The sequence below is a fragment of the Micropterus salmoides genome, unplaced genomic scaffold (assembly GCF_014851395.1).
Source record: "Micropterus salmoides isolate LMB-PRFRI ecotype aquatic unplaced genomic scaffold, ASM1485139v1 Ms_hic_scaffold_19, whole genome shotgun sequence".
Lineage (NCBI taxonomy): Eukaryota > Metazoa > Chordata > Actinopteri > Centrarchiformes > Centrarchidae > Micropterus > Micropterus salmoides.
The window spans coordinates 15,498,591-15,513,239 of NW_024041039.1; the positions used below are offsets into that span (position 1 = coordinate 15,498,591).

Genomic DNA, 14,649 nt, shown 5'->3' on the forward strand with positions numbered 1-14,649 from the left:
GAGAATTCACCTGCCAGCCCAAAGGGGGGGAGGTGAGGAGGGAGAAAGGGAAGGACAGAATAAATAGAGGAGGCAGGGAGAGACAGTCATGCCTTCAAGACAAATGCGGCTTGTCAACTATTTAAAAGAAAACGCAAATCAAGCCAGAGGTGTGGATGGAAGACTGGAGAAGATGTGAAGAGGAGGAGGAGGAGATGAGGAGGGTGCAGGAGACAGAAAGAGGGGGAGGAAGGAGGGAAGGAGGGAGGGAAGGAGGGAGTTGTCGTCTCCTGCAACAAGTTTAACCTGAATCCAAAACTAACAAGATGCCATGATTGCAGGGCGCTGAAAATATGAAGGAACTACCAAAGACAACAGAAAAAAAGAGAAAATTAAACACAGGCTTTTGTTCGCTCTGCTCTCCTGTCTATCCTCAGGTTTCAGACAGACGAGGGCTCTCTCATCCCCTGTCTCTCTCTATTTGACACAAAACACACACACAGACAAGCCCTCACTCCCAAGAAAAGACAGGTTTTGTGGGCCTAGGAAGAGATGTAGCCGACAGGATAAAGCTGTGCGCAGTCACTCGTGTCTCAGGTCATGCTGCACTGCAAGTCATTCTGGAAACAGGCAGCATCTTAATGAGCAATCCTACACACACACACACACACACACACACACACACAAACACACAATCAAATTAAATCCTGCACACTGCACATCACTCAAACTCATAATGCATCTCGTGCATTTGTACAGTACTCACTCATTAGGAAATACCCAAGCACAATGTCTATGAAGATTCTCAGTCATCCAGGTCATAGTTATCCAACGAAGGTTAAAATGAAGGGCAACTGGACTTGGTTGAACCAAGCTTCAACCAAGTCCAGTTGCCCTTCATTTTAACCTTCGTTGGATACCCAAGCACAGTTAAGAAACACATGTTGCACACAGCGTGCCACATCAAAATCTTATTTACAGAAAAGTTCATAAGTAAAAGTATGCAGAATGATCAATTTCAGAGTATTATAATACCATATTATCAGATTATTATGATTGATGCATTAATATACACCATTTTAATGTTGTTTCTCTACTGTCAGCTATCTAATAAGGCCAAACATGCCAGAAAAACAGCCTAAAACAAAAAACATAATTGCACACTGACCCGTGAACCAAATCACACACAGTCAGTGAGCACAACAGAATTAAACACATTTTTCATGATAATTTTAAAAAGTGTACTGTTGAGAACCAAAGAGGGAATAATCCTCAATAATCATCACCTCATTTTATACACATCCACGCGCACACACACACACAGTAATTCACTGCGACATTCAGGGACGTCAGGATCCACAGTCAAGTGTTATCTCATCTTCTCATAGCTGCGGGTGAAAGAAGAAGTAGGCCACAAACCACGAGCATTGTTGAATGTGGGTTCTCACAAAATTTTCTTTTTGTCACTGTCTCAAAGTTTGGTATCCAAAGTTTAAGTGTACCGTGCAATAACTACTGAAATCACATGATTAATAATAGTACTGTTGATTAACCCTTTTGATCATTATGAGTCATGGTAGATTCTGAATACAAAACGTAATCCAGGGAAAAATGTCAGGTTAGATGTTGTTAGATGTTGCTCAATCATATGTCATTGGCACGACCAACATAATTACACATTATGACTCTGGTATGAAACAATCAAGTGATTGTTTAAAGTCAAGCATCTGCTGCTAAAGCCCTGACTCATAATAATGTGTCAGGACACAAATATGTTGTTACTAACATAAGTCATTAATTAAGTGAAAGATTTAAGTACAAATTACTTTATACATCTTAACATTTTGCAATGTCAGATGATTGGGGATTTATTGTGAAATGATGTAATTGATAATGACCATTATACAAAAATGTACACCTTGGCAGAACAAATTTGCCTCACAGGGCCTTATAGAAAGAAACAGACAATAAAAATTGTAGACAGAAATAACAACAATGAAATGATACTATGGGGAAAAATGTTAGGAAAATAGTAGGCAAACAATATATAAATCACAAACCATGTCAAGGACCTTAAAACAAAGGCCAAAACTGGTAACAACTTATTTGTCAATGGGAAGAATAATGTCTAAAATGATAAATGGTAACTTCATTGTGGGGGGATAATTGTCATTTATGTATTTATGTTTATGTTTCTGTTATATCTGAAATACCCAAAGGAAGAAACAAAGTGTGTGTGTGTGTGTGTGTGTGTGTGTGTGTGTGTGTGTGTGTGTGTGTGTGTGTGTGTGTGTGTGTGTGTGTGTGTGTGTGTGTGTGTGTGTGTGTTAATCAGTGATTTCAATAGACAAACAATCTTTTCTTGTCTCATTTAGGAACAGGGCTTTATGTTATTTATTGTATGACATGGCTGTAAAATGCCCCATGACCACAATTTAAAGAACCATATTAGCTATATATATACGTGTCCCAATTATTATATTATATTATTATTATAATTCCACTCCATCTGAGATGCTCCCTGTCTAAAGTCTTTATTCCAGTGGAGGCCGAAATGTCATTCACAGCTTTTGTAGCCTCTCATCTGCTCACTCATGAGAAATCCCTGATTACAGCAGTAATTCTCCTCTCACATATAATAGCCAGGTATGGCACACAGAACAACAAAGGTCTGACTGACCTGGGCATGCACAGGGCCACTAGGAGGACGCCTTCATGCGCCTCATCAAGGAATTACTGTTTCATTAACATGAACAATTCTGGAGAAATTTTAAATGTATGAACAGCCTTTTCTCATTTATTTTCACCTGTCCGTGATATCCGTGTTTTTATTGTGACTAAAAACAAATTCTGACTGTGACTTTTGTCAAAGGTTTTTCGGCCTATGTGCACACAATGTCATTGAAACCAGTATTCTGGAGGGATGCCCAAAAATCACAATAGTTGATTTGTTAGCAAAATCAGCATTACACCCACAGTCACAAGCCGGGCTCAATTGTACTTAAATAGTCACTCCTGCATGTATTTATAATGTTGTCATTGTCACTTAGGAACTCATTGAAATGTCCCTGACAGGCCTGGACTTGCAGAGGATTTAGGAAAATCCTGCTCTTCCACCATACCTTTATAACGTGTTAACATTCCTTTATGAGATGAGTATCACCTTGTGGAGAAATGACTTCCTGTTGCATGGTGCCATATAGTAAAGAATACATCCACTTCATTTGCTGTTCCTATCTAACGTACAAGCATTCTTCAGTCATTACAAATGGATGCTGGTCTGTTTGGTTTTTAAAACAGGCTTGACGGTTATTAAATGAACACTGCCATGCTTGCAGCTAACGTTCGTGCGTTCCTCTATATGGTGGACGGCACCCACACATCACAAGTAACTGTTTGTAGAGGAAGAAACTACTTATACCTTGTCGATTAACAGAATGTAATTATAAAACAATATCATCTTTTAGGGTGTAGAGAATTTTTGAGAGTTGACAAAAGGAATCGAAAGTGAGAAATGTAAATTTTACAGATGCATAAGCTGAGAAAGCTCCTTGTCTCTTGTAAATTAGAAGATACAAAATCATTTTTTTTTAAATGCAGGCACTTCAAATGAGTTTTCAATCAACAGAAAATATAGCAGCTATTCTTTGATCATTGATTCAGTGCTTACATAAGCAAAAAAGATTTAAGTAAAAATCCACTGATTGCAACAAATGTGAATTATTTTGTCTATGATAGGATATGACTGAATATCTTTGCATTGTTAAACAAAACAAAATGTGAAGATGTCATCATGGACTCTGGGAAACTTTAATTATAATATAGCACATATTTCACTATTAATCATTAAAGTAATGAAGAATAATGAATTAAGAATATATTTAGCAGATTAATCAATAATCAATGCAATTGTCAGTTGCATCCTTATTGATGATAAAATATTGTCATATCTGCTTCTTCCACTGATTTATCCACAAAACCATCCACACACCAGCCTGTTACTCCAAGGACACACACACGCAAAAAAGCACAAACACACACACACACACACACACACACACACACACACACACACACACACACACACACACACAAAAGCACACAGGTGGCAATGAACAGGTCCGTCCACTATGCTGGTGGATTGAATGTCCTGAGGAACAGACACACCTTAAAGGACTTCTTATCTAGCAGGATCTTGGGACAATGACAAAACTCCTACAACATCTAACTTTTTATAAATAGTCATAATTGTTTAATAGTAACAGTCTGGGGGTGTGATCTTTACTCTAAAGAGATGCTTTGCGTAGCATTTGCACATTTAATGACATAAAACGACATTACATGTCATTTCTTGTTGTTTCTATGATGATGTTTGTCTGTCAATTGTATTAAATGGGCTGTTTCTAATTGTAATGTATAGCAATGATTCAATTAATCATTGCACTGCATAACATTAAATTCACCAGAAACATGTTTCCATTGATAAGAAACAAAAAAAATTATACTTAAGTGAAATTTAAATTACAAGGCATCAGTATGTGCTGACAGGTTGCGTTAACTGCTTTCAGTGTTTTTAATATATTGTATTTAGATATTTTCTATATCCATATCTATAAGTTCCAGTTTCTTTTTCTTTTATATATATATTGATCAAGTGTTAAGTCATGTGTGTCCACAGCTATTCTTGCATACTACCAGACCCATCAGACTATCTTTTATGCACATTTACGACTGTATGCTGAAGGACCTCTCGTGTTTTCGGAGATTGCGGCCATAGACATCATTATTTCTTGGTTTGCTATTGTTATATTCTTGTCACTTTGATAATGAAGTTAACTGAAAGGTGTATTGAATATGATTCATATAAATTCACTCCATATGAGGTAATGCGGTGGAAAAAGACATTAACACTTGCACATACCTGTTATCACCCTGAGGAAGAAGCACCTGCGCCCCCCCCCCCCTTAACCAGTGAGCTCTAATCAGTGTCTGTGTGATAAATATCCCTAGGCCATAATGCCACATGTCATTCCAACATGTCATGAAAGACATCAGACTGTAATAGGCGGGGCCGGCAAGAAAGTCTTTGTCGTTGGTAAGGAGCTGATGTTTTAATGTCACCAAGATCATCTGCAAAATGTTTACTTTCTGTCCCCAGAGTCACACGGAGAAGCAGCATTCAGTTTTTATGCACCACATACCTGGATCAAACTCGAAAAAATAACTTTTTCTGCTCCAACTCTCAGTTCTTTTAAATCAGAGCTTAAGATTTTTCTGTTTGCCGCTGTCTTTTATTAAACGCTACACAGATAGCACCTTTTGCTTGCTGTCTTTATGTACAGAGGTAAGCAGCTATAGAAGTAAACCAGCCTATGTAATAAAATGTATTAATGATCTGTATACCATGCTGTATATTATGGACGCAAGACCTAACAGCAATCCTCTTGAAGAACATGTGCAAGTTGTCCCGATGAAAAGAAACAGGTGCAACTGTTGTCACTGGATGTCATAACAATGTTATGGGCTTTATGGACACTGGAAGAGGAGGGAGAATACATCCATTTCTAATCAAAAAGTATTGAAATGTAAATACAATCCGAACAGCAGATATCATCAGGTCAAAGCTTTGAGCAAACAACTGCTCAAGACAAGCTCTGCCATGTCAGTCAAAAAAATACAAAACAGAGACAGTTTGCCAAAAATACATACTTTATTTCTCATATTACTTTCCTAAGAAACATGCATTCGGGTATTCACAGTCAACAGTCAGATCATTGTTGGCAAAGAGCGGAATTACATGCCAATACTATATGTCAATCTAACATCAAATGGCACCAGAGAATTTGAATGTCCTGACTTTGATTTGAGCACAATGGGACAAGCAGATGGTTATTCTCCCCCCTGTAGTGTTTCACTCCCTCTGCTGGTTAGCAAATGACATGCAAAGAGCTAATGTCATTTTAGAGTTTGTGTCAAGAATTAAAGAGCTAATTTTCCTTATATCAAGTTCATGTTATCAAGTTAACATCTGAGACTGGACTACAGTAATAAACTTTTTTTTTTGTCTACTTTAGTTTAAGTTAAATTTTGTCTATTAAAAAGCTATGATACATAGGAAACGTTGTTAAATCACTGCTGTCACGCACACAGTCTGCACTCTGCCATATTTCTTGCCAATATTGCATGTGGAATCCATGACTCATCAGTCGCTCACATGATTTCTATGTACTTTGAGATATGAAAAAAAATTCTGCTGTCTTTTCAAACAGCAGCTAACACCCTTCATTGACCTTTGTTTTGTTCCACAGCTTCTGTTATAGAAACACTGTTGCTGTCATACTGTACTATGACCTGCAATGACACAAAGAGAAGAGAAAACATACCTGCAGTGTTAGTCAGGAATCCTGATTTAGGATGACGTTATGGTGAGATATTAGTTCTTATCACTATGTTATTTTGGGGGGATGAGGAGGGGATGCCTTCATCCAGATAAAGATTATTTTAGAAATTACTATTTACAATAGCGCATATGCCACCTAATTCATGAACATGTAGTCTGACTGTGATGCATATGAAATGGAAATAGTATGAAAAATAGTAATTAGTCATCGATATGTCCTAGTTGTTTGGCTAATGACACCAAGGCAGTGCTCTAAATGACACATTTACTGGCATTTGAGTACTAATTAAATTGATCAGTCTCTTCCTCCTCAGCGGTAAATACTCTTGGATCAATCTCAGTTTATAGCACCGCCTACTATCGGAAAGTGGTACCGCAGTCTACCAGCTCGGCATTAAAGATTATATGTTTGATACGTTACAAATACGTTTGTTATCCACGTTTAGTCCGTCATAAAAAAAACAACAACACAAACACGAGTTATCCCTTATGTTTTCTTAATGATAAATTTTGTAACTAAAGCTCGTCTTTGTCATGTTATTCAAGCGTAAGTGCCGTGCGTCCGGGCGCAGCCTGAATCAACCCGGAAGTGAGATCCTCGACCGGAAGATGGTTTCTTCCCCAGCGTAGTCAGATAAACACAAAGAAATTAGTGATAAATACATAATGTCAAAGCGACAAGATGAAATATCTTGTGTTTGAGTATCTGGCTACTGCTGATAATTAAGAAATTGCCCCTGAATGCGAACAGGATGGAAAACAGCGTAACGTCACCCGACGCAGGCTCCTACACGGTGAGACACTTTTAATCGTCTAAGTTACTAATACTGTTTAACACGTAAAATGATGTTTTATGTATTCATATTATGTACCTTTTCACGTCTGATAATTCATATTCTAGCAAAACTGTGAAGACACCATATCAAAGTACTGTAAATCATGCTGGTTAGGGTGATTTTAAACAAGAAATAGCAAAATGTCGGGAATTTTTTACCTAGCTTAACATTACCACGCAAACACAATGCTGATGGAAATACAAAAGTGATGTCGTTGATTATGTAAAAGTTGTATAAAGCTAGAACTAAGTTTTACATTTAGTCTGTATAGCCTACTTTTATTTAACCTAACTGAATAAATGTCTTTCTTCTTCAGGATAATCTCATTGGGACTTTACTTGCCATTTTTGGAAATGTGCTTGTCAGTATCTCCTTAAGTATTCAGGTACAGACCACAAAAACGTCCTTAAATGTACTTAATTTGGTGTTTGCTTGTGCCATCCAAGCACCCTAGGTATTAGTTTAAAAGTAAAAGTTATTATGAATAACTGTATACTGTTTTGTTTCTCTAATTTCTGTGCATCATTTAAGTCAGGGCTTTGTCAACATAGCATCAGTGTCACCTTGTTAGAATAACCCTTTACAGATGGGTTGTAATTACAGTATCGTTATCAGCCTTCAATGTAAACTTACAGTATATGGATGAAATAATATACTGTTATCATCTCATCCTGGCAGGGTATTCTAATTTATTAATTTCTCTGCTGCAAAACTGTTTGGTTTAGGCCTACTTTATATGTTTGCTTTCTTTAAGCTTATTATGCTGCAGTAGACTTTGTGTTTACCCAAGTCACTTGCTTTTCCTTTGCAGAAATACAGTCACGTGACATTAGCAGGAACCAAGGACCTGCGTGCCTTCTACCGTACTAAAACTTGGTGGTGTGGTTTTGTGCTGACCTGTCTTGGGGAGGGAGCTAACTTTGTTTCTTATGCCTTCGCCCCTCTGGCGCTCGTAGCACCTCTAAATGCTGTGTCTGTCCTTAGTGAGTATTTGTCCTACGTTCCCTCACAGAAATGGCAATACATGTGGATATCTGTAGTCTCAAATGTATACAGATAAATATGTATTAACATCTTGTGCTTTCTTGTTTTCAGCAAGCTCAATTTTGGGCCTTACTTTTGTGCGTGAGAAATCTAAGCTGAAGGACTTTGCAAGTAAGTTCAGCATGCTTTTGTAACTGAAGATGTGGTTTCAGTGACATTGACACTCACATGCAAATAACATGGAACTTTTACCATTGTATGCAAATTTGCCTCAAGGCATTTGTTGGCAAACTACATACTCTCAGCCTGCTCAGATGCTAGTATAATATATAAGTATAATAACGTTTATATAAATATAATATATTATAATATATAAATATAATATAAAACGTTTGTCCATGCACAGTCCATATGTTGTTGAAAATGTCATTTTGTTAGACTTCTTAAAATTAAAATTGTACCCTTTGTTTGTGTGATTAATGTTCAGTCTTGCTGTGATATCCAATAGTCTTTCTATTATATCATGTTACAGTGGAAACCCGTTATAGTGATCATGTCTGTCCCAGTCAAATTGATCGCTAAGTGTATTAATAACTGGAACTGAATGCATGTCATTAATACACTACGTGTTATTTCAGAGCGCTATGGACTGTCCTTCCTGGGCTGTATCCTCACCATAGGAGGAACATACCTTTTTGTAGCATTTGGACCAAACTCTCATGAAAAACTCCAAGCGGAGAACATTGTGAAGCACATTGTAGGATGGCCTGTTCTCTTGTATCTGGTAAGATATTTTCATTTACTCTGGATGTTCACAAGCACAAGGCTTAATACACAGTGGACTCAATTTGTCCCTCCTTTCAAATCTACTGTACTGACAGGTATAAAGCAATTGATTCAGCTGTAGCAGCTAAATGTGAACTTGTGACATTCCTAAATAGCATAGACATTCAATATCCTGAACAAAAACAAAGAGTCTAACTGCAAACTTACACAATTACAGTTTTATTAGAAATGTTCTTTTACACCTGTGAGCTCACAAAAGGCAATTTCTGCACACCATTGCTCTCATCATTTATGTTCTGCAAATATAGGACCTTTCAAAAGCAATACATCAGCCCAGCAGTACAGGCGTGGTGACTCGTGTTCTGCTTTTGCTGAGACTATTAGAGGTGTTAAATCAACTCAGTGGTCATTTCTGTGGCTGCAGTTCGTAGTGTTGATAAGAAACTATGCTGTAGTTCAGTCAGTGTTGGTGAAGCTCCATTTGCGACTGTTGTTCCTCTTTACAAGTTAACCTTTCCTGTGTTTGGCACGTATGTCCGTTCACCTTAATGCATAATAGCAGGTTGTAATTGACACACCAAGCATTCAGGCAGTGACTATTCAACAGTTATTCCAATTACAGGGGCATCTGCTCAAGTGAGTCACATTAAGTGGAATACCAACTACCAATATGTGTCATCTTTAATCAATGTCTTAGAATCGCAGTTTTTATAATATTTAAAGACATGTTAGCAAGGTAAGAAGAGGTGAATAGTCACTCCCTGAATTGATAGTGCATCAGTCACAAACACTGTATCATTATTTAAAGTGGCAAGGGGTAAAAGTCTCCAAAGCCATAAATAAATAGAGCAGTTTTCTTCTTATCCTGTCTTGTTATTCAGCATGAATGTTTGTCTCTGGCTGATTAATTGTGCTATTATTGAATCTGGCAACTAATGCTAGTGCTTCCTGTTTTTGTTTTTTTTAATATTAATTTATTGTTTCTAATTTATTGTTGCTATTACGCTTATTGACAGCTCCTGGAGATCATCACGTTCTGCCTGCTTTTATACTTCTACAAACAGTGCCGTGCTAACTACCTCGTTATTATTCTGTTGCTGGTCGCTCTACTGGGTGAGTTTCCGGGCATTAAAGTCAGTCAGTTTTATGCCGTCTGTAAAGTCAAGGTATTACCATACCACATTTTTAATGTTTAATAGGCACCTAAGCAGTTTGCTGTGTATTTTAACTCCGCTTTCGACTTTGGCGCACAGGCTCTGTCACAGTCATTACAGTGAAGGCGGTGTCAGGCATGTTGGTTCTCACTATCGAGGGCATCATGCAGCTTGACCACCCGATCTTCAGTGTCATGTTCGTGTGCATGGTGGCTTCAGTGGTCTTCCAGGCCAGGTGAGTGACGGGAACATCAAAGACCATTTACTGACAACTGCGTGTGGTGAGCATGGTGGCTGCAGTTGGCTATAGTGATGTAAAAGATGCATACACTGGCTTGCTATTCAAGTTGTTATTCTTTACTATACAAAACAAAATGAAGTCGTGGTCTTTCACTAAGTTTTATGTTATTGTTTACTATTTTCTGTGTTATTGTCTTCATAGATTTCTCTCCCAAGCCTGTATGCTGTATGACTCCTCTCTGATTGCCAGCGTCAACTACATCCTGTCCACTCTTTTTGCCATGGTAGCTGGTGAGTTATTGGATTCTTTGCTACAAGTAGTTTTCAATTGGACCTGGATTGACCAGTTTATGCAAATCACTGCCTGGCGCAATAGAAAGAGTAGTGCTCTTGAGCCTGATTAGCAGCCTGCTTTGCTTCTGCTACACACCCTTTAGAGTCACAAATGTCTTCTTTTCTGGTTTTCAGGAGCTGTGTTTTACTTGGAGTTTAATAATGGAGACGTCCTTCACATCTGCATGTTTTTGTTGGGGTGAGTGATCATCCATCATAGGCCTTTTCACACACTTTGACATGTCACAGTAGGAAAAGCACACATGTAAATAATAACATTTAGGGGCAAAATTTCATTTAGCTTCTTCAGTTTCAGGGCCCTGGTATTGTATGTGCTGGCTCATTGTCGCTCTGTCATGACTTACAGGGACACTTGATGTGGAGCCATCATTAATGTTATTAGTAACATCATTTCCTACTCCAAGTCAGAATGTCTGCTGTTAAAAGGACCTGTTCTCTACTTGCACAATGTAGTGTGAAATATATCCCTTTCACAAATTGCACGTCTGTTTACTTTTGTCAACTCTACAGGAATGTTACCGTTAGCTTTGACCATACTGTTAAGAGTATTTATCTAACGTTTTTGTACAAAGTGTTTATGATAATTTTTTTAATCAGCTCAGTGTCGCCGTTAGCGACATTAGCTAGTCACTAAGTGTAGCACCAACGTTAGCCTGATTTTTGCAGCATAGCTATGTTAGGTCGTTAAGCAAGCAGCTCTTCCAAGCAGAGAGTGTAGCTAAGCTGTGAAAATTAGGCTAACGTTGGTACTGCGCTGAGTGACTAGCTAGCGTCCCCTACTGTTACGTTATCTAAGACACTGAGGCGATTGTCAAAATGTTCAAAGCTAACTTTTAAACCTGAAGTATATAAACTTAAGGATGAAAAAGTAATGAAAGGAAATCAGTAAGGTTGGATCAGGTTAGAGGGTTAGGGTTACTGTAGAGTTGATAGGAAGTAAACAGACGTGCAGATGGTTAAACAGATATACGTAATACAACATTGTGCTAGTAGAGTTACGTTATTTGTAATGTTATAGCCTCATGATGGGAGTATGTATTGACTTGCATTGAAATTTTGCGTAAAGGCTGTTAGTGAATCTTTTGTGCTTTGTACAGATCTGCATGCTGTTTCCTGGGGGTTTTTCTCCTCACCAAAAACAGGAGAAGGACCAGGATCTTTGAGCCATATGTCACTATGGATATGACCAATGGTTTGTATAAACTTAACATAAATACTGAAATTTGTATCTGCTGAGATTCAAAGTTGCACGGGGGCAAAGTTTTGAGATGATTTGTCCGTCAGAGGGAGCTCTGCAACTCACCTGTTGGCAACACGCATGTTTGGAACGCGACAAATCCACCACAAAACATAGCAATTAGCTGTACTTTTATTCAAAGTACTATTGTTAAAAATAAAAAAGTTTATTTTTAAACAGTATAATTTTATGTCATCTTGGTGAGGTCACACTTAACAAATGTTAGGGATAATCTTTGTTTATGTTATGTGAAGAAGAAAAAAAAAAGAAAATCGACCATTACACAGACACCATTTTGCATTGTCATTTTGACTTGCGGTTGCTTACTTGAACCTTACCTTACCCGTCCTTTCCATCATCAGGTGTCCCAACTATTCATGACAAAGGCCTGGTTGTTCAGCCGGACTTCAGTGGTTCTTTCTCCTATGGAGCTCTGGTTAACAACGATGGAGTGGCTCCTGCTACTCTACCAACCAACCTGGAACAACCACCAGTCTACTCAAAATCCATTGATGCATCTCATGGCCTGCCTGACCTAAAGAAAGATTAAAACTAAGTATTTCTAATGTTTTTTTATAAGGACCTTGAAAGGAGAAGATTGGTATGTTAAGTTCTTTTCACATATACACAAGACCAACCTCCCAGCCAGATAGAAGGAGTCCACTGGGTGTTTTTGGATTTTCTCTCGGTTTGCCTTACACTCCTCCCAACAGGCTGTCCTTTCTGAAATCTTTAAATCAAAACTTAACCTTGAGAAGCATTCCTGTTTTTCTTTTCTTTTTTTGAGAAGATGTCAGTTGTATTCATTCCAAAAATGAAACCTGAAGCCGTTGTTGTTGTGTGTTGTGTCGTGGATTCACAAACATGGCCTCAGAAATGTGACATCAGAGACGGTGTTGTGCCTTGAAGCTTACTGCCTGTACTCCGTGTTAGCGTTGAGATGTAAGGACTCACTTTCATGACTGTTAAGCAATTTTGTTCTCATTCGCCTAAGAATAGGGAACATACAGCGATCTGTTCTTCCATCAAGTTACTCCTCAAATCCAGGTTGTTACCAACAATGTTATGTAATGTAGTTTTTTCAGAAGTCTTGCCAATGAACATTTTGACTTTGAATATCTCTCTAATATGAGCGGGTTTCACCCCTGAATTGTCTGCCTCTTGTTTGTGGAATTTCTGTGTATTACTGCTTTTCCTGATGTGACCAAACAATGGGTTCGATTGTTCTAATTTATTGTAACGTATTTATTACTTTTTAAGTTTGCTTTTATAATGTACCTGTACACTGGATAAACTACTGTAATGCGGTCCTAACCCAGTGAGGTGAGCATCACTGTAGCAGTTCAGTTAAGAAGGTGTTAACTCTTTGGATGACTCAGAGGGAAAGAAATTAAATTACCCTTGCATCTTGAAGTAACTGATAAACTGTGTAATATGTACTATAAGTTTAAAAAGGTAATCTACTGTAGAAAGTCTTAATTTTGATTTTGGCTAAAATAATTTAAAATTAATTTACTATTTAATTTAATGGACTATTCATTTTACTTTAACTTGATGCCTTGAAGTTTGTCATGACATGAAATAAAACTGAGTATGCAGTCAATGTTGCTAAATTACTGAATTTTTAATTATTAAATTATTGTTTATGTTTTAACAAGCTGAAAGATAATACAGCAATAAGCGAAATTAAGCGATCTATGATTAAATACTCCATAATGAATGAATGGCTGGTATGGCCTGTGTTTTGTTGCGTGTGTATAAGCTCAACATTAGCATCACTGTGTAAACCCACTGAAGCCTGTATCATTACTAAGACTGCCTTCTGATAAAACCAGAACAGCTTTTAGAACGGTTCACTGTAACAGTGAGACTTTTTCCATTGTAAATTATATGCAACCTTGTGTCATAAAGTTAATGTAACCTAGTTTTGGTGTATTCGGAGTCATGCTTCCTATTTTTGGTTGGTCAGAATTTGCAGAAATGCTTGCTCTCTAGTTTTGGATACAACTTGGGCTGTTTGGAAGTTTGGTGTTGAGATTTGGTGGTCACACCTTGTTTTCTCCGTGTTCAAAAACTTAAATCATAATCAGAATATTTGCATTTTGTGCTGTACTTAATACTTCTACTCCACTACATTTCAGAGGGAAATATTCTACTTTTTACTCCACTACATTTGTTTCTCAGCTATAGTTACTATTTACTTTACAAAATAAGATTTTACATTAAAAACATGCAATAAAGATGAAAGATGCAAGTTTGAACTAGTGGTATTTGGCTTGTGAACCATTAAAGCAGGCTCTTGTCAAGTTGCGGATGTTTATGAGTTGTTTCATTTAAATAATCATTTGAGACCAAATGAGGGAACATTATCAAAAAAAAGCTAAAAATAGAGAAAAGTCTGAAAAAGTGCAAATTTGTGTTTGAGATTTATTTTCCTTCCCTATCCCATTAATCATCTCACAACTCCTCAGATTTATAGTGTGATCCTTTGAAGATGCCCCGGCCAACAGATTGGGAACTGCTGGACTAAACTACCTCACTGTATATAAAGTAAATAAAAGCAGCTCCACCTACAACAGTACTTATATGTTGATGCATCAGTATTAACAATCTAATAATAATATATCTGTCACAGGGGCCATTGTACAGCACAACCAGTAGGCTACTTGTTATACTTGC

General features: G+C 37.5%; 1 protein-coding gene across 1 annotated transcript; it reads left to right on the top strand.

Moving 5' to 3' along the window:
* The first annotated feature begins 6,946 nt into the window (after nt 1-6,946).
* Nucleotides 6,947-13,894, top strand: nipal3 (NIPA like domain containing 3). The gene is made up of 11 exons (XM_038729222.1): nt 6,947-7,173; nt 7,532-7,600; nt 8,027-8,198; nt 8,311-8,370; nt 8,838-8,983; nt 10,002-10,098; nt 10,239-10,374; nt 10,582-10,670; nt 10,848-10,911; nt 11,831-11,925; nt 12,333-13,894. Exons 1-11 carry the CDS (start codon nt 7,132-7,134, stop codon nt 12,518-12,520), a joined length of 1,158 nt encoding a protein of 385 aa, XP_038585150.1. The 5' UTR covers nt 6,947-7,131; the 3' UTR covers nt 12,521-13,894.
* Nucleotides 13,895-14,649: the final 755 nt, after the last annotated feature.

Bases quoted from the DNA above. Each gene is read 5' to 3' on its own strand.
- nipal3 (XM_038729222.1), top strand. From the start codon at position 7,132: ATGGAAAACAGCGTAACGTCACCCGACGCAGGCTCCTACACG. The intron at 8,984-10,001 runs GTAAGATATTTT...GCTTATTGACAG, and splicing joins GGCCTGTTCTCTTGTATCTG to CTCCTGGAGATCATCACGTT. The intron at 10,375-10,581 runs GTGAGTGACGGG...TTGTCTTCATAG, and splicing joins TCAGTGGTCTTCCAGGCCAG to ATTTCTCTCCCAAGCCTGTA.